Source organism: Pelophylax lessonae (assembly GCF_965119305.1).
Source record: "Pelophylax lessonae genome assembly, chromosome: 2".
Taxonomy (NCBI): domain Eukaryota; kingdom Metazoa; phylum Chordata; class Amphibia; order Anura; family Ranidae; genus Pelophylax; species Pelophylax lessonae.
The window spans coordinates 248409916-248430535 of NC_138769.1; the positions used below are offsets into that span (position 1 = coordinate 248409916).

General features: G+C 44.3%; 1 protein-coding gene across 1 annotated transcript in view; it reads right to left on the reverse strand.

Annotated features, from left to right (window-relative positions):
- Positions 1 to 20620, reverse strand: part of DDX20 (DEAD-box helicase 20) — a gene marked incomplete at its 5' end in the record, with an annotated part of 66453 nt that overhangs the window by 36690 nt on the left and 9143 nt on the right. The window contains 6 exons of the mRNA XM_082248472.1: positions 109 to 214; positions 765 to 847; positions 2924 to 2982; positions 12124 to 12262; positions 12341 to 12483; positions 12570 to 12684. Of these exons, the coding sequence (XP_082104598.1) occupies positions 109 to 214; positions 765 to 847; positions 2924 to 2982; positions 12124 to 12262; positions 12341 to 12483; positions 12570 to 12684 (645 nt within the window). The remainder of the gene's footprint in view (positions 1 to 108; positions 215 to 764; positions 848 to 2923; positions 2983 to 12123; positions 12263 to 12340; positions 12484 to 12569; positions 12685 to 20620) is intronic.

A 20620-nucleotide genomic window follows, 5' to 3' on the forward strand; every position in this document is an offset into this window, starting at 1 on the left:
TGATACAGTCAGGTCCAATACAGTTAGGTCATTTTGGTAAGGTTTAAACAAATATGGTCAGGTCTTAAAATCAGGTTTGCTGCAGTAGTAGTTGCAGATGTGGTTTACCAAATCTTCCAGCTCTGCCAATTCGATGCATGTATGTCTCCCAATCATGCGGCACATCCAAGTTTACCACCAAATTCACCTTCTCTGCATCAATTCCACGTGAAGTCTTAAAAATATAAAAAGGAGTTAATGTGCAACTCTATCATATATACTGGCAAAAACAGAAATGCTGACAACTCTTTGACTATGTAAAATCTGTCTTTATTATTATTATTGGATTACTTATGAGAATCATCTGTATCTAAGTCATGTAAGCAGTAAGCACACTGACATTTTTTTTTTTTTGCTTTTGTTTGTAGTTTTTACTGACAGAATTTTGAAAGTTGAACTGAAACACTGAAAAAGCAAAGGAAAGCTTCATATCATCGGAAGTTCAAAAATGGAGTTGGAAGAAAGTCAGTTGTTCTTACCACGTGATCAGATTTCAGCCAATGACAGCTGATTACGTGATGTAAACAGCAGTCGGCGATCAGCTTTTTTTTCTCCTCATGCGCCGCTGCTGTCAGAGGGACATCAGTCCCAAAGGGGAGAGAAGCATCTGTGCCCACCAGCGCCACCTACCAGTGGCAACAAGTGCCACCTACCAGGTTATCATGCTAATGTTATTTTCAAGTCAAATACAAGAGACTGTAAAACCAGTCAAACGAATTACTTACAAGATCAGTTGAAATCAGAACACGACAGTGATACTGCTTAAGTTTGGCCATTGCGTCAAGTCTTTGGTTTTGGTTCATACTACCTGCCAGAGAAAACAAAGGATTAAAAACCACAGACTTTCACAGGTATCTGTCGATTTTTTTAATTAAACAGGATAATACAGATAAAAATCCATTAACAGTCACAGAATGATTGCACTAGAATGAAACAACTGAACCTCTCATGTTATTTTATATAAAGGAAAGTACTTTTTAATGCAGTCAGTATAAGTACTAATAGTAGGAGGGAAAAAAAAAATTCACCTTACTAGAATCTCACTTCTTCTACAGTACAAGGTATAAAAAAAACAAAAAACTAAAGACAAAAACCACATGTGGTATACCTAGATATATTCATATTTTCAATCATATCTCGCAAAGTCAGAGATTATACCACATAACTGTGTCTGGTTGTTGGTTCAGTGAGGCGCGATTACCCTTACTGAGTGATTGTTGTTATATAAATCTTTTAGTAAAAAACCCAGAGTTGAAAAAACGATTTCCAGTATTAAAGTGGAATCGTGACTTTACCAAGTGCAATCAATATTTTTGCTATATCTTGTAGTAGGATGCAGTGTACCACTACTATCCTGTGTAGACACAAGTTTGGTTTATGTTTGACTCTGAATATGAAAACGGTTTAAATTATTTGAAAGTGCAATTATGCAGTTTCAAGTGCAACCAAACAAATGTGCAAACCAATGCTAGATGTGCAACAATGCATAAATGTACATCAAAACAATTTTCCATCATAAATGTTATAATAAATTAAAAAGCGCAATAGTGCAATTCCCAGTGCAATCAAGACAAATGTGCAATTATGGCAATGTGTGTAAGTTTCAAAGTGCATATAAAAGGTGCAATTACAGCTGCAAGAAAAAGTATGTGAACCCTTTGCAATGATATGGATTTCTGCATTCATTGGTCATAAAATGTGATCTCATCATCATCTAAGTCACAACAATAGACAATCACAGTCTGCTTAAACTAATAACCCACAAATAATTAAATGTTTTTTTATTGAACACACCATGTAAACATTCACAGTGCAGGTGGAAAAAGTATGTGAACCCCTAGACTAATGACATCTCCAAGAGCTAATTGGAGTGAGATGTCAGCCAACTGGAGTCCAATCAATGAGATGAGATTGGAGGTGTTGGTTACAGCTAACCTGCCCTATAAAAAACACACACCAGTTCTGGGTTTGCTTTTCACAAAAAGCATTGCCTGATGTGAATGATGCCTCGCACAAAAGAGCTCTCAGAAGACCTACGATTAAGAATTGTTGACTTGCATAAAGCTGGAAAGGGTTATAAAAGTATCTCCAAAAGCCTTGCTGTTCATCAGTCCACGGTAAGACAAATTGTCTATAAATGGAGAAAGTTCAGCACTGCTGCTACTCTCCCTAGGAGTGGCCGTCCTGTAAAGATGACTGCAAGAGACTACTCAATGAGGTGAAGAAGAATCCTAGAGTGTCAGCTAAAGACTTACAAAAGTCACTGGCAAAAGCTAACATCCCTGTTAGCGAATCTACAATACGTAAAACACTAAAACAAGAATGGATTTCATGGGAGGATACCACAGAGGAAGCCACTGCTGTCCAAACAAAACATTGCTGCACGTTTACAGTTTGCACCTGGATGTTCCACAGCAGTACTGGCAAAATATTCTGCGGACAGATGAAACCAAAGTAGAGTTGTTTGGAAGAAACACACAACACTGTGTGGCAAAAAAGAGGCACAGCACACCAACATCAAAACCTCATTCCAACTGTGAAGTATGGTGGAGGGGGCATCTTGGTTTGGGGCTGCTTCAGGGCCAGGACGGATTGCTATCATCGAAGGAAAAATGAATTCCCAAGTTTATCAAAACATTTTGCAGGAGAACATTAGAATGAGTAGTGCAAGTTTAAGGTAGTCCAAAAAGAGCAATTCAATGTAATCCAAATGTGGGGAAAGATTGAAATTTAACGACTAAAATGATACAGTTTTGATTGTATGACTATGTAGTAATTGTGCTCTTACACATATTTAACCAACCCAATAACATTTTAAATATTGGACAGATGCGGAAACAGAGAATCTATTAACTCAGATAAAGGCAAAATAATCCAGTGTTACCTGATATACACACAGCTGGGAAGCCTTTGGCTGTAAGAATATCTGCCAAATGTTGAGCTCTGTAAAATAAAACAAAAGTACTTTTCAATTTCACACCTATGTCAGTAAAAAAAAAAAAAAAAATACCTTAGTAGACAATATCCACCAATGTATTTTTTAGTGTAATCCACGATCAGATCTCTTTTTTTGCTTTAATGAAAACTTCAGGCAGAGAAGTTCCTCTAGTGAGATTTATGCCATGTTCGGATCACTGCTCTGTAGTGTAAAATTCATACATTCAAAATGCCACATTAGTACAGCTAGATATGTTTTTTCAGCCAACTTCAGCTCTCATAAACAGAAGCACTAGTGTTGTTGATCTGCCCCCTCGTCCATTAAACAGAATTCCTTGTATTCAGTGAACTGTTTAAAGATACAAGGTTTTCTATAATAAACAAAGGGTGAGGATAAGCGACATTAATGATTCTATGCATTAGAGCTGCAGCTCCCATAGTCACAGTGGTCCAAAATACCTGCACCATCCAATGTCAACGAATAATAGAGTTATTACCTGATAACTCCTTTGAGGATTTTCTAAATTGCTTGGTGGCTTCAAGGTAGGCCAAAGTGCACCTCCTGACATCCAGGGTTGAAAATTTTTCTTCCCCCTGGTTCGTTGGGTTTTGACAGAAGGATGGTAGTAGGACTTCTTGTGTACGATGGAAGTCTGAAGAGACTTTAGGGAGGAACAGTGGATCCGTTTTGAGTATCAGTTTATCTGGGAATACCGTGAGAAACTGTTCTTTTATGGAAAAAGCTTGGATTTCGCTGATCCTTCTGGCTGATGTGATGCCAACAGGAAAGCCGTTTTCAGTGTTAGGTTTTTTGTGGAAGATTCCGAAATTGGCTCGAAGGGTGCTTTGGTAAGTGCCCTGAGTACCAGAGAGAGGTCCCATGGGGCCACGTTTGTGGTTTCCACTGGGTGTGTTCTGGCAATTGATTTGAAAAATCGTTTGATTAGCGGGTTTACTCTGAGTTGGTTGTCCAGAAGGACAGAGAGCTGCCGTATGCACTTTAAGGGTGCGTATCGCCAGCCCTGCTTCGGCTCCGTCTAGTAGGAATTCTAGTACCGTACCAACCTCGTGTAGGTCTTTGTTCCTCTGGCGCATGTTATCGGAGTATTTGTTCCAAATTTTTCCGTAGATTTTTTGCGTAACCGGTTTTCTGCTTTTCAGCAGAGTTTCTACCACCCTTGGGGTAAGTCCCTTTCCCCGTAGGATGCCCTGTTCAACAGCCAGGCCGTCAACTTTAAGGTTTGGAGTTGGGGATGGTAAGCTCCTGACTGTAGGAGAAGATCTTCTTGCGTTGGTAGGGTCCAGGGTTTTTCTTCTGTCATGTTTCCCATAACCGAGAACCAAGACCTTTTTGGCCAGTAGGGCGTTATCAGGATTATCCTCGCCCTCTCCGTCCGTATCTTCCAAAGTGTTTTGGGGATTAGCTGTATGGGCGGAAAAGCGTACCCCAGTTTGAAAGACCATGGGAAGCCCAGTGCGTCTACTCCTAGGGAGTCTTTCTCCCTCTTTAGGGAGAAGTATTGCTTTGTCTTCCTGTTGCTTGCTGAGGCGAAGAGGTCCACCTCCGGGGTTCCCCACCTTTTGGTTATTCGGGAAAAAAACCCCCTGTTCAGCTCCCACTCTGTTGGGTCTAGCTGTTGTCGACTTAATATGTCTGCTAGCGTGTTGAGTGAGCCCTTTATATGTATTGCTGATATCGACTGGAGGTGTACTTCTGCCCAGGAAAGGAGCAAGTATGTCGTCTTCATTAGGGTTTTTGACCTTGTGCCCCCTTGACGGTTGATGTAAGCCACTGTCGTTGCATTGTCCGACAGGACCTGGACATGTTTTCCTAGTATCATCTCCTGAAATGCCTGCAGGGCCTCCCATACTGCTGACAATTCCCGCAGGTTGGAAGATGCTTTTGCTAGCTGGGGTTCCCAGGGCCCCTGTCTGACTTGCTGCCCTATATGTGCCCCCCACCCTGAGACGCTTGCGTCCGTGGTGACCCGAACTTGTGTGTGAGGTAGCCACAGTCTGCCTCTGCCTAGGGTGATCTTCCCGGTCCACCAATTTAGGGTTTCCCTGACCATTATTGGAATTGGAATGACTTCTTACAGGGACTCTTGACTTTTGTCCCAGCCTTGCAGCAGATGATGTTGTAGAGCTCTCATATGCTGTTGGCTCCACTGGACCGCCGGGATTGCTGCCGCCATCAGTCCCAGGAGTGACATGACTGCTCTCCTTTTCCCCTGTTTTTCGGTTAGAAGTTGGTTTGCTTTGTTGCCCAGCTTCGTTATTTTTTCCTCCGGGAGGATAATTTTCTGCTCTATGGTGTTGATGGTGTAACCCAGGAACGTGGTCACTTGGGAGGGAACTCTGCTTGATTTTTTTAAATTGATTTGCCACCCCAGATAAGTTAGGAACTCTTCTGTAGGTTTGCCAGGGTTTCTTCTCTGGAGACCCCATAAATTAGGAAATCGTCCAGGTATGGGATTATCTGGACTCCCTTTAACCTCAGTTCCTGCACTACCTCCGCTATTATTTTGGTGAAAATGCGTGGGGCTGAAGAGATGCCAAAGGGAAGCGCTTGGTATTGAAAATGGCGTGTTTTCGCACCTTCCTGTGTGGCGAAACGCAGGAACTTTTGGTGATCGGGATGGATTGGCACGTGAAGATAAGCGTCCTTCAGATCTAGTGTTACTAGGAAGGCTGATGGTGGTAGAATTGTTCTTAGCGAAAAGATGGTTTCCATCTTGAACTTTCTGTATTTTATGGATTTGTTTAAATTCTTTAAATTCAGAATTAAACGAGACCTGCCCGAGGGTTTCTCTCTGATGAATATGTGATGAATATGTGAGAGTAGTGCCCTCTGGTGTGAAGTGTTGGTTGTATCTCCACTATCACGCCTTCGCTTAGGTCTTTGATTGCTAGGTCCACGAGTTTTTTGCCTTTTGATCCTACTTGGACCTTTGTAGTTTTGAATGTGTACTGGGGTGCTGATTCGAATTCTATCATGTAACCCAGTGCGATTATCTGTAAAATAAATTGGTTTGAACAAAACGTTTTCCATTGTGGGAGGAAATGACGTAGTCTGCCTCCCACCGCCATCCGGCTGGCGTCATTGGGTTTTGCTGGTGGATGCGGGTTTGGGGAACAGAAAATTGGTCCTGCCCCTGTTCCGGTTGAAGTTCCACCGGCGTTGAGTCTGGGGTCTTTCCCTTTTCGCCTGGTTTTCTCGTCTTGGTTGACGAAAGGACTATTTTTCCCCCCGTTTGGGTTTTTTGAACGGGAAGCCCTTTGTTCTATCGGCTGATCTTTCTAGCACTTTCTCCAACTCTGAGCCAAAGAGTAGGTTGCCGTCAAAGGGGATGTTGCATAGTTTGTTCTTTGAGGCATATTCGTCCTCCCAGGTCTTTAGCCATAGTGCTCTCCTGGTTGCGTTGATTAAGCCTGTTGTTCGGGCGGCGAATCTTACCGCTTCTGCCGAGGCGTCCGCCATGTATACCACACTTTCTCGGTGAGTAGGAGGGAGTCAAGGGCTTCTTCTGTCCCTGGAACCTTGCTCAGATGACCTCTGAGTTGTTCCAGCCAGAATGAAACATTTCTGGCCACACAGGTATTCGCGATATTAGGCTGAAACCCCGCAGCCCCTGCCTCATAGGCTCGCCAGAGTACCACCTCCATTTTTTTTATCTATTGGGTCTTTCAATTGGCCCATGTCCTCGAAGGATAGATCCGATCTCTTCGAGACTTTCGCCAAAGATGCGTCCAGTTTTGGGCATTTGGTCGCGGTGATCAGGTTCTCCTCGAATGGGAATCGTCTCTTCAGCGCCTTGGGGAAGAAAAGTTTATTTCTTCAGTTTCCTCCGCCGGGAAAAGGTGTTTGGTCATTCTTTGGGTTTCCGCCGTTCCCGGATCGTCCTCTGAATCAGAGCTGCTTTTATCTAGCAGTTCCCCCTCTTCCGATTCCGAATCGGGAGTCGGAGGAGCTTGGTTGGGGTACCGGTTTGGGTTTCCCCTTAAGTTTGGGGGTTTTGCCTTTTGCTGCCGTGGAGGGCTGGTCTTCTCCTTTCATGGCATTAATTGTAGCCTGCAGGGACTGCATTGTGGCTGTCATTTCTTTTTTGAAATCCAAAAAATCCTTTGCTAATGGATTTGCTTCCTCGTTGACAATCTTTTTAATGCATTTACTGCATAAAAGTTTGTCGCTTTCTGTTGGCAGTTTTGTGCCGCATGTACGGCAGTATTTACTCTTTTTTGGTTTATTGAGACTGTCCATCTGTTCCTGGCTTTTGGTCTGCAGGGATGCAGGTGGAAAGTAGGGGAGAGAGGAAGAGTAGGTGAGAGAGGATTGGGTGAAAGAAAAAGCAGGGGTAAGCAATTTAGTCTTACTTCTGTAAGTCCCTCATTTTTCTATCTGCCCCTTGCTCAATTACCAAGTGAGAGTCCCGGTGAGTGGCGTCAGGGCTGTGTAGCCATCCCCTACTAGGCCTAAAGCGGGGATGGCTTCTTTTGGAAACCCCTTGGTTCAGCTCCCCGTCCATAACTTACCTGTGTCTCAGGGGAGGGTTGCTGTGGGGTTTCCGTGTTGGGGGGCTGCGCTGGTCTCCCCCCACTTTTGTCCCCCTTTTCCTGGTGTCTGAGACTGACGGCCTCGCCAGTCGTAGTTCAGTTGGTCTCAGGGGGTATCCAGGGACGCCTGCCCTGGGTAATAAGAACCTGTTTCCAGGTCCTAAAAAAAACAAACTGGGGAGTTATCCCCTGGTGCTGTGCTTGCAGGACGCAGGAAACACAAGAACTGAAGGGGCAGCCTAGGGCGGCTTGTTTTAAACTTGTGTGCTTGTGTTTCCTGCAGGAGGTGGAGCCTATCTCTCATGTGACCGTCCTGGAGGATGACTGGGGAAAGTATGAATTTTATACTACAGAACAGCAATTGTGCTGCCTTGAAGTGGTAATTAAAGCTTCCTTTTACTTTTTTTTTTTTTAAACAACAAACATGTTATACTCACCTGCTCTGTGCAATAGTCCTGGCTCCTCTCCCTGGAGCAGTGCTCCCAAAGAAAGCTGCTTGCCCCAGGGTCACTGCTGTGCTCACTCCCGCTGAATTCGGACACAACGGGAGTCGGGCCAGCGAAGGAGGCGGTGATCACCGCCGCTCTTCCCCGATCGTCGGGGATCGAGTGAGGAAATCCGCCCACTTGTGTAAACAAAGCGGGCGAATCTCCTCTGTGACAGACAGGGACAGATTACAGGATTCAGCATAGCTGAACCTGCGATCTGGGTCTCTGTCACACAACCCCCTCCTCCCACACACGTCAGTAAGCATGAGGCATACATTCAACCCCTTGATCACCAACAGTGTTAACCCCTTCCCTGCCAGTGTCATTATTACAGTAACAGTGCATATATATAGCACTGATTACTGTAGTAATGTCACTGGTACCCCCAAAAGTGTCAAAAATGTCAGTTAGGGGCCCGATCTGTCCACCGCAATGTCACAGTCCCGCAAAAAAGAAAAAAAAAAAAAAAAATCACAGATCGCCGACATTACTAGTAAAAAACAATAAACAATAAAAATGACAAATCTTTCCCGTAGCTAGTAAACACAATAACTTTTGCGCAAACCAATCAAAATACGCTTACTGTGATTTTTTTTTTACCAAAAATATGTAGCAGAAAACAAATTGGCCTAAAATGTTAAAAAAAATTCGATTTTTTTGGGGAATGTTATATATCAGAATGTAAAAATTATTGTTTTTTTTTTTTTTCCAAAATTGTCGCTCTTTTTTTTAAAAATTAAAAGTCGCACAGGTAATCAAATACATCCAAAAGAAAGCTATGTGTGTGGGGAAAAAAAAAAGGACATAAATTTCGTTTGGGTACAGCGTCGCATGACCGCACAATTGTCCGTTAAAATAACGCAGTGCCAAATCGCAAAATATAGCCTGGTCAGGAATGGGGAAAAAATCTTCCGTTCTTAAAGTGGTTAAAAATATGCTCATTTAGATTTTCTTTTGTCAAAGACATGTAGCTAAATACATTTTGGCCTAAATATATGACAACAATTGAATATATTGGATATTTTTTTAACTGTCAAAGTAGAAAATGTCAATTGTTTTTTTTTCGCAAAATTTTCACTCTTTTTTTTATTAAGATCGCAAAAAATTAAAAGAGGTGATCAAATATCACCAAAAAGCTCTGTTTGTGGGGAAAAAAAGGACATAAATTTAATTTGGGTACGGAGTTGCATGACACCGCAATTGTCAGTTAAAGTCGCGCAGTGCCAAGTTGCAAAAAGTGGCCTGGACGTTAAGCAGGAAAATCCTCCGGGGCTAAGAACCACTTTGAGCTTGCTTTAATTCTAAGCTGTACACCAGCAAAAAAAAAAAAAACCAGGAAAAACTCTTATGCTGACCATACATACATTCATATGGCAATTTTACCACTTTGACCCATCTTTCGATTGCAAAAAATTATGGAATAGATCAAAACAGTCTAAAGGTCGCAAGACATAACCTGATTTGATCCCCCATTTGGATATCATGATGAGGTGTCTGCACATACCAGCAGTACATAAGACCAATAAAAACACATAGGGGTCTGGGCTAAAAACTTAGAAACAGAATTTATGGTAAGTGTAAAAATCGCCATCGTGGGACACAAGAATTTATAAACAGTTGGGATGTCTAAAAACAGTCCAGTTGATGAGTGGATAATAGCAATTGGCAGAACCAGGGAACAGGGTCTATCTGTACCACTGGACTACCAGAAGGATGAATACCTGAATCTGAACCAGATGAAGATAAAGACCCCTGCAAGACAGCGAAATCTGGCAAGGACCATGAAAGGCTACAGACCAGGACAAAGAACTCTGAACCTGCACCAGTAAAAAGACACCAACAAGAACAAGGCAACTGCCTGACAAGACCAACAATACAACACAATCAACAAAAAAAAAAAAAGATCAATGGGTCAAAATCCCAAGAAAACAGGCCCCCAGTGGTAACCATGGGCTAAACAGTTTCACAAGAGGAGACCAGTCAATCTACAAATGCAAGGTCAGTGGAAGATGCCCAAGATATGAATGAGGTTGCTTGGTCAGAGCAACCATCCAGCATGAGATAAACAAAACATCGTCAAGGTGATAGCCAAAAGGACCCCTGAGTCTGACAACCCAGGGGTACCAATCTTGAAGTCTGTTTGGGTAAGGGAGGTAGGGTGCTCGGGAGGTGTCCTTAAAAGTATAGGCAATTGCTAAGGTATACTATTTTCCCAGACTGATGCACATAAAACACTAGAAAAAGGAGGAGGAGGATGAGCAAAACTCATCCAAAATACCCAAAAGTATCTTTGGGGCATGACAGAGAAAGCTTGGCATGACCTGCCTAACCCAATACAGAATATGGTTATAAGAGACATCTGGCCCTTCCCCGGATAGATACCATAGTGGAACAGTTAAAAATGTTGATCTGTAAAGGGTCAGAACCTTACAGGGAAGGAATCAGGAGAAAATTTCAGAGACTGGAGATCGGCCACAGAAGAATGATTAGATACAGATCAGGCCTTTACATGTACTCTATCCACATCAGAGTATATGCAGCAAAAGACATGTGCCACCTGCTGATAATAGAAAACAGGGTCCTCTGTCGATGGGGTCTTCCAGCCATGCAGGCGATGGGGAAAGTGTTACCCTTGAAACATGTAAGCCAGTTCTGGATTGCGGACATTATCTTCTTGGCGTTGGCCTACTATGGGTCCCACTATTCGCTGTGCCACATGACTGACTTGACATGATGTATACCTTTGTTTGTGAGTATGTTTTTGCACTTTCTTATAATTAAAGTACCCTTGGGATAATGCACTAGGCTGGTGCACCCTTGGTTTGTTCTTTTGCAGGTGTTAGCTGGTCTACTCTAGTTGGACATGAGGTCCAATGTCAAAAAAAATATAACCTGAGTGGTCAGGTCCTTGCTAGCGAAGGGAGCAGTAGGGACTGGTTATTATACACAATAGGGCATGCACACCAGTAGAAGAGTACCTAAAAAATATCCTTGCTTTCATACAGTTCAAGTATATGTGCCATTGTTTAGTTTTTAATTGAAATATTGGTGACATTTCAATAAAAGCACAAGGAGATAGTTTGTGTATTCCCCTTTGGTACACACTCTCTTTTCTGGCTTTCCCTCGAAATGCCTTTTTTTTCCCTAGGTTTTCTAGGATTTCTATAGTGCTGCCTCTGTGGAGCTCTTCCATGATGAATATGCACCGAACAGAGAGATCTCCATCTCTAACACTGCTGTTTTCTCTGCCTTTGGTATTCCAGGTCACTACACACTGTTTGCGTCTAGCAGCTATCTGTCTGCGTCCCTCAATATAACTCAGCATGTCCCGCACCTGGTTGGCAAGTCCCCCAGTGGCTGGCATACTGCATTTGAATGAGGGTGCAACTAACAGAGAAAATGCCTCAGGTGGGGTACAGCCTCCAAATGTAACGCTTAAGAAAAGCAGATAGGAAAAGCTGCTATATAGAGGAAATGAAAAAAAAATTCCAGAGACAGGAGAGGCTAGCAAAATAATAATCTACACATTGTTTCAGTAAACCTCAATAAAAAGGCACCTAACCTAGAAAACAACAGAACAAAAAAAAAAAAAAAAAAAGACATACTGGGTAGAGAAAGAGTTCTAAGTTGGCACTGACTCTTGATTTTTCTGTTTTCCAGTGCTCCAAACTCCTATAACAGAATAACCTAACGGTTTCTAAAATCCTATGTTCTGCAAAGAACTATAGAAAAGTTTATTTATGTGCATGGTATCGCCAAGGTAAAAATGTTATTACTCAGTGGAAATACATATATGTAAATCATCTTACCTGTGAAAAGATTTTATACTATTCAGACAGTCTTACTACTTAGACACCACTGCCACACTACACAGCCAGGTCCAAAGGTCCCTGAGGACCCTGTACAGAATGCAATGCAGTTCAGAACAGCAGCTCACGAACAAAGTCATTGCTCTGCATTCTCTCATTAGGAAGCTTCCAGTGTGGCAGTAGTGCCTGACTGAATTCTCTCAGTCTGATAGCATTACAAAGGAACACCTTATCCTAATGCTTTGGTAGAAGGTGTCTTTTTCACGGATATTAAAAAGAGAAAAACATGAAGTTACCTGGTATGAAGATTAGAGAACACTAAAGCTTGGTTAAAAGGAATTCTGCTGAACAGTTCTTGCAAATGTTGTACTTTCTCTTCAAAAGTCTTGTGTGGAAGTGGGTGTGAATTTACCACCTTATAATATTGCTTTAACCCTAAACCAAAGCAATAAAGGATAAAAATCAGACTCCAATACACATACATTTAAGTTCAGTCTTTGCTATTTAACGTACCAAGAAGACTAGGGTCAGTTGCATTCAACCTGACAAACATTGGCTCTCGCATGTACGTTGTTAGTGCTCTTGCTAGGGATTCTGGGTATGTTGCCGAAACTGCCAGCATTTGCTTGGTAGCCGGAAGTGATGAATAAATCCAGCTGATAAAACAAAACATTAATGAAAAAAAAAATAATAATAATAATTTAATTTGTATTTTAATGCAAATTAATTGTACAGTTCCTACTTAATTTGATCCTGGAAACTCCCTTCTTCTAGAAGTTTATCTGCTTCATCAAGAATAAAGAGACGAATACTGGCTGTGTTAAGGAAACCGATTTCTATCAATTGTTTTATTCTGCCTGCAACAAGGAAAAAAAAAAAAAAAAAAGACACTTTCATGTAAGACCCCATTGCCAGCATAAGGGTGACGTTTATTAGTACAGGGAATTAAAGTGAAGCAGTTACACAAGCCAATAATCTATTTCAAGTAAAAATAATTAAAAGTGCAGCTCCATCCATCCATGGTGGGATTCAACATGTAGCACATAAAGCCAAATAAAAAGGCAATTCACCTTGTGCACTGGGATTTTTAAGTGCACTTGAGTATTTTTAATCGTTTGGGCTTATTAATGATTGAGTGTTTATTTACTAAACCATGAGAGGTTTTTTTTTTGCTGGCTAAATGTGCTACACCTTGAATCAAACAATGGATGGATGAGCTATCTGAGGCTGTTTGAAGGATTGCTGCAGATTTTCAACCCTGGCTGGGAAAGCCCTTTATGTCCTTACCTGAGTGTAAAAGTAAGAAGCTGCAGTGACAGGTGGTGGGTACTGCGGTGGAGCACAGACTGCAATATATTGTGGATCACATTGAATTCAAGGAGTCAGAATACATTTGATGAAAGACTTTTTGAGATTAATATGTGGACTTCACTTTATGAGGTTTGTTTCAATTATGGCATCATTATTTTTGTTTCATTGCACATTTTATAGATTTTTTTTTATATTGTTGCACTGTACTTTGAATTATTTTTACTTTTTTGTGATATGGGAAGAAATGAGCTGCGGGCTGCAACATCTGTTTACTTTTTGTATCTAAGGTTTGGTTAGAGTGGGGAAAATCTGTTTCTGATTTAAGAATCTATTTCAGTTGAACACGTTCCAAAATTCACAAAAATGACAGTAGATTTAGAGGAAGTTCAGTTAATATTTTTGTGTTACTCTCAAAAGGAGCCACAAGTCGAAAAAATAAATACCCAATTTATTAGCATGTAACAGATTCACTTTAACAGCTTCCTGCCCGCCGTACAGAAAAATGACAGCGGAGTAGGGAAGCTCTTGTTCTGTGCCGACGTCAGTTTCGCCGCGGGGGCGATCACGGTTGCGCTGTGTCCCTGAACACGACGCAACCCCGATCTCGGTAAAGAGCCAAAGCCCTTTACCTATGTGATCGGCTGTGTCCCAATCACAGCCGATCACTTGTTTACATGGCAGAGTGTGAGGAGAGGAGGGCCGATAAGCAGCATCTCTTCAAACATGTATAGGTAATCAGGTCACTAATCATCAGTGCTCTGATTACAGTGCCCATCAGTGATGCCACTCTGCCCATCTGTGATGCCAACCTGTACCCATCAGTGACACCAATTTGTGCCCAGGTATGCCAATCTTTGCCCAGCAATGCCCATCAGTGCGCCCTTTCAGTGCCACATATTGTCCATCAGTGCCACCCCATCAGTGCAGCCTCATCAGTGAAGGAGAAAAAAAATTATTTACTAAATTTTCTGACAGAAATAAAAAAAAGATTTTTTTCTTCTCTTTTTTTTCTTCTTCAAAAAACGGAATTTTGGTAAAATTCCTTTCTCCGAGTCCTCCGACAGTCGCCGCCTCTCCATATTCGTCACTATGGGGTTATTGACCTTTGCTCCGTAGGAGTAGCTAGGCAACAGAATATGTCAATATTAAAGCTTTTAGCATATCCCACCCCCAGGGGGTGGTCCCCTCAGTCAATACCCTCCTGCTTCCTGTATCCATACCTCAGTTTCAGTAGAATAGCAGTAGAGTACATAAACAAACCCCAAAAGAGGGGCGGGGGCGGCGACTGTGGAGGACTCAGAGAAAGGAATTTTACAGGTAAGATTTTACAAAAATTCCGTTTTCTCTTAGGTCCTCCGACAGTCGCCGCCTCTCCATATTCGTCACTATGGGGACGTCCCAAAGCAGTGCATACATGAGGGGTGGGAAAACGCAGCCGCGCCTAAGGCAACACCGGACCCACATCAGAGAAAGGAACCTTACTAAAGGAAGGAAACCAGCTGGGCAGCATGAAAAAAACTTTGCTCAACAGGAGCAACAACCCAGGAAAAACAAATAACCCAGGGATAAAAACATCCCAAACAGCCAAGGGCCCAAAAAAATAAGGGACCCTAAGGCACTGCCGCACTAAGAACCTTGCGGCCAAAGGAAGCATCTGCCGATGCCTGAACATCCACTTTGTGGAACTTTGAGAAGGTGTGAACGGACGACCAAGTCGCCGCCTTACACACCTGGGCCACAGAAGCCCGATGATGACAGGCCCAAGACGTACTCAGCGATCTGGTAGAGTGCGCCTTCACAGGCATAGGGGGAACTTTTCCCTTCAAAATATACTGTATATCCTATACTTGGGAAGATTATATGTGGGCCTCCCTTGATGTTACATCTTTGTACACTTCAATACCACATGATATAGGTCTTCAAGCTATACAACATTTTTTGGTTCAATCAGATTCGTTTAATTCTGCACAATCCATTTTTATCACTGATTGCACTGATTTTTGTTTGAGGCACTACAATTTTTCTTATCTCAAACAGTTTTATCTACAGATTAAAGGCACCGCTATGGGCGCCAATTTTGCCCCGGTTTACGCCAATCTTACAATGGGCCTATGGGAAGAATTGTCCATCTGGAGTAACAACCCTTACTCTCGTCATATCGTCTATTATGGACGATATATTGACAATATCATCCTCATTTGGAATGGGGGCATCGAGATCTTCAATTCCTTTGTGGCCCACTGTAATGCCAACTCCATGGGCCTTTCATTCACTTCGGTGACCGATCCGAGGGAATTGGTTTTTTTAGATCTGGTACTTTCCCATGATGGCCCCCTCATTACAAGTAGTAACCGTATTAAATCTACAAGTGGTAATTCCTGCCTCCACTATACGAGCTGCCACCATCCAGCCCGGAAGCGTAACATCCCTGGGGGCCAATTCCATAGGCTCCGGAGGAATTGCTCCGATCCCATGGACTACTGCAATCAGGGTGCCAGGATGAGTAAGTGTTTTTTTGATAAAGGTTATCCTTCATCATTAGTCCAAAGTGCCTTTCAGGCTCATTTGGAACCTGCACCATCCCGTAAATACACCCAGCATGAAAACAAGAACACTGTGAGGTTCATCACGGGGTTTAACGATCAGTATAGGGCCATCTCCAACATCATTAAAAAACATTTTGGCATTCTCCGCCTTGATAGTAGATTGGCTCCCGTTCTACCACCTACCCCACAGGTCACCTTTAAGCGGGCACGAACCATAAAGAATATAGTGGCCCCCAGCAAATTAAAAACCCAGTCACGGGCCCCTCTTGATATCAGATCTTACTTCGACAGTAGAACAGGAATTTTCCGATGTAAGAAGAGGGGATGTCTGATGTGTCAGTCCGTCGTTCACGGTTGCACTTCCATCAGCAACAAAGGTGACACGTTCAACATCAAACACTTCATCACGTGCTCCACTGAGTACGTGATTTATGAATTACGGTGTCCCTGCGGGTCGCTTTACATAGGACGGACCATGCGCACCCTACGCAAACGTGTGGGTGAACATCGTAGGTTCATCCAAAAGGGCTGTGACAAACACAGTGTCCCCCGACATTTCGCCTTGAAACATGAAAAAAATTTCAAACATTTGGAGGTCATGGCTATTGAAAGTATTCCAAAAGGTACATTAACGGATAACGAGCGTTACTCCCTTTTATGTAAAAGGGAGGTCTTTTGGATTTACAAATTCGGTTCCTTGGCTCCAAATGGGTTGAATGAAGAATTAGAGATCAACAGTGTGGTGTGACACTTTGGCCCTTCATTAGGTTCCTGCCAGTTAGCATATTTATAGATACCTCCTTCTGCCTTAATCAGTTCCCTTTTATATATTTAAATACATGGATTTTTATACCTACAAAATATATTTTTTATTGATTTTAGCTTTCTATTCGATAATTTTCACATACCGTGCTTTTATGTGGATTATATATGGTAATACGCATCTCAGGACAATGGCTATTTTTATTGTGTACATACATATATATGCTTAGCATAATGAAGTCATTTTATTTTTATGGATAATTTTAGCTAGACATTATATTACATAAAATATTACATATTTTTTATTACATTTGATATATATTTTTAATATACCATGATCTCAATGCATGAAGGTTTATCATTAGTTAACCATCATTTAGTATATTGTATTTTACAACATATATATTCTTATTGTCATCATTGTTTAGTGCATGACGGTATTCTGCAAATAAGGCGCAATTTGTCATTATCTTTTATGGAATCATATAGATTGTTCAGCATTGGGTATTGACTTTTGTATATTCCTTGTGAATTGTATGTTATTCCCAGGGTTGTTGTGGGATCCCGCAATATACACCTTTTGTTTTTCCTTTTTCCCCTCCTTTTTCAGCTTTGGTTGTTTGCTATTGGACAATTTTTTACTAGCCCGCCCATCAGTCCGGCTTAAAAGGCTTTCCGGTTGCCGATTGCCGCAACTTGACAAAGCGCATGGCGCGAAACATGTAGTTGCGGCAACCGGAAAGCAAGTCTGTTTACATCCGCGATCGGCCCTGACTCCCTGTCCATAGACCATCGTCACTTCCGGTGACGCGATCCCCACGTCACTTCCGGCCACCACGGAAGCAACGGAGGACTCAGACATCTGTACACAGGCGGACTGTCATCAACTGTGGGACCGTGCGGCGGCCGCGCACAGTGTCCCCTTCCGAGCCTGGTAACAACGCTTCAGCGGCATCCGAGGTATCTACTGCCACCCTATTGTCACCAAGAGTGATGTCAACATTTCCCTAGGTCTTTTTGGAATATTTACATTCTCCCTGATCTTACAACAACCCTAGGAGACTCAGGAATGTCAGGAATGTTGGGGCTGTAGTGGCTTTTTTTATCATTTTTTATGGTTCATTATGTATTCAATAAACACTATATTTATTTAAAGAGACATTCCACAGTCTTCCATAGAGTACAGTCATTCACTGACGCCAGTGAGCGCCACCCTCTGTTTTCTACTACTACCCTTCAAAATATATGCCTGCTCAATAGTCTGTCTGATCCATTTGGCGATGGTAGAGGCCGATGCCGCCAAGCCCTTCCGAGGCCCCTCAGGAAGGACAAATAGAGAATCCGTCTTGCGAAAGGATTTAGTCGCCGACAGGTAAACCCTGATCGCCCGAACAACATCCAGAGAATGTAAATCCACCTCCTTCGGATGTCTAGGCTTCGTGCAAAGTGAAGGCAAGACAATGTCCTCATTGAGATGAAATTCCGAGATCCTCTTCGGAAGAAAAGAAGGGTTAGGTCGCAAGACCACCTTATCCAAGTGAATCACCAAATACGGAGACCTGCAGGACAAGGCTGCCAGCTCCGACACTCTGCGAGCCGAAGTGATCACCACCAAAAAAGCGACCTTCTTGGACAACAGAGGCAACGAGATCTCCCTGATCTTTGCAAAGGGAGCATGCTGCAACACGGACAGAACAAGGTTCAAGTCCCATGGAGGCAAAGGCTCCCTCCTAGGAGGGACCAGGTGTCGCACCCCTTGAACAAAGGTGCTAACCAAAGAATTAGACGCCACAGGGCGTTGAAAAAGAACGGCCAGCGCAGAAATCTGACCCTTAATCGTGGCCAACGCCAAACGCTGGTCCACACCCGGTGAAGGAAAGACAACACCCTAGACACCGAGTATGAGCGAGGGGGAAAACCCCCTGGACTCACACCAGGCAAAATAGGCCTTTTAAGTACGGTAGTATATCTTCCCTGAAGAGGCCTTTCTAGCGTTGATCAAAGTGTGAATGACTTCAGGGGAGAGACCCCTATCCCTCAGGACCTCGGTTTCAACAGCCAGGCCTTCAAAGCCAGCGACTGTAAAGCAGGATGGAATATCGGTCCTTGAGACAGAAGATCTTCTCGAAGAGGCAGACGCCACGGAGCGTCGACCGCCAGATTCACGAGGTCTGCGAACCAAGACAGGCGAGGCCAGTCTGGCGCCACCAGAATCACCGTGAGCGGTTCCGAGGACAACCTGCGAAGGAACCTGGACAGTAAGTGAATCGGTGGGAATGCATACATCAGTCGATACTGATGCCAAGGAGCCACTAACGCGTCCGATGCGTCTGCCCGAGGATCGCGCGTCCTTGCCACGAACCTTCCCACCTTGTTGTTCAGACGAGACGCGAACAGGTCCACATCTGGAAGACCCCACTTCGCGCACAACATCTGGAAGACATCCGGGTGGAGTGACCATTCCCCCTGGTCCAGGGTCTGGCGACTCAGATAATCCGCCTGCCAGTTCTCCACCCCCGGAATGTGAACCGCCGTGATCGCCGGGACGTGCGTCTCGGCCCAAGCCAGAATGTCGGCCACCTACCGAGCCGCTCGGGCACTCCTGGTGCCCCCTTGGTGGTTGATGTAGGCCACCGCTGTGGCAATGTCCGTCTGCACCCGAACCGGACGGCCCTGAAGCCTGTCCGTCCAACGTCGAAGGCAGAGATTTATCGCCCGCAATTCCAGAATGTTGATCGGAAGGGAGGATTCCCCCTCCGACCAAGTACCCTGGGTGGACAGAACGCCTAGAACACCACCCCAGCCCGACAGGCTGGCGTCCGTGGTGATCACCGTCCACGAAAGAGGACGAAAAGACTTGCCCCCCGACACCGCCGGGGACTGTAGCCACCACAGAAGATCCCTTCTGGTGCGAGGACTCAACGAGATCTGAAGATCCAGAGATTGTGGTCGCCCGTCCCACCTGGACAGGATCTCCGCTTGGAGACCCCTCGTGTGAAACTGGGCAAAGGGGATCGCCTCGAAAGCCGAGACCATCAATCCCAGACACCTCATGCCCGTCCGGAGGGACGAGCACGGAACGTCCCGGAGGGACCTTACTTCTTCCTGAAGTGTCCTGATCTTGTCGTCCAGCAGGAAGACCTTCGACTGAACAGAGTCCAGGATCATTCCCAGGTAGGGAAGACGAACCGACGGGCACAGCGTCGATTTTGGAAAATTTATCGTCCAACCAAACTCCTGTAGAGTTTGCATCGTGACGGACAGGTCTTTCACCAGACCCTGACTGGTCGCAGACCGAACCAGAATGTCGTCCAGATACCCCAGGACCGAGATGCCCTGGGCTCTCAATAAAGCCAGAACCGGGGCAAGCACCTTGGTGAACACCCGCGGAGCCGAAGCGAGACCAAAAGGCAGCGCCACGAATTGGTAATGATCCTCCACAATGGCGAATCGAAGGTACCTCTGGTGACCCTCGAAAATGGGAATGTGAAGGTACGCATCCTTCAAATCGATGGATGCCATGAATTCTCCCGGAACTAGAGCAGCCACCACCGAGCGCAGCGATTCCATGCGGAACTTGCGAACCCGCACAAAGCGGCTCAGAGCTTTGAAGTCCAGAATTGGACGTACCTTGCCCTCCTTTCTGGGCACAGTGAACAGATTTGAACAAAACCCCCGAAATCTGTCCCGATGGGGCACCGGAACCACCACTCCCTGAGCCCGCAGGTCCCGCACCGCCAGGTGCAGATCTCGCAAACGCTCCTGAGAAAGTTGAAGATTTGAGGGAAAAAATCTGCTCGCCGGCCGAGAGAGAAACTCGATCTTGTAACCGGACCGAACGATCTCCTGAGCCCACCTGTCCCGAACGCGGGCCAGCCAGGGTTGAAGAAAACCAAGCAAACGTCCCCCCACCCCAGAACTGGGTGAGGGCGCCCCTTCAGGCCGCATTGTTATGGGCAGCGGACCCGGACTGGCCGGACTTCTGCCTACCTGTCCACGGCTTCTTTTGGGAGCCTTGACCTTTGAAGGGTTTGCCCTTATAGTGCGACCGAAAGGCACGAAAGGACCCCTGAGAGGGTCTAAACGAAGCATGCTTCTTACCTTGAGCACCCTTAGTCTTGTGAGACTGGGGCAAGAGCGGGCTCTTACCCCCAGAGATCCCCTTTATCAGCGT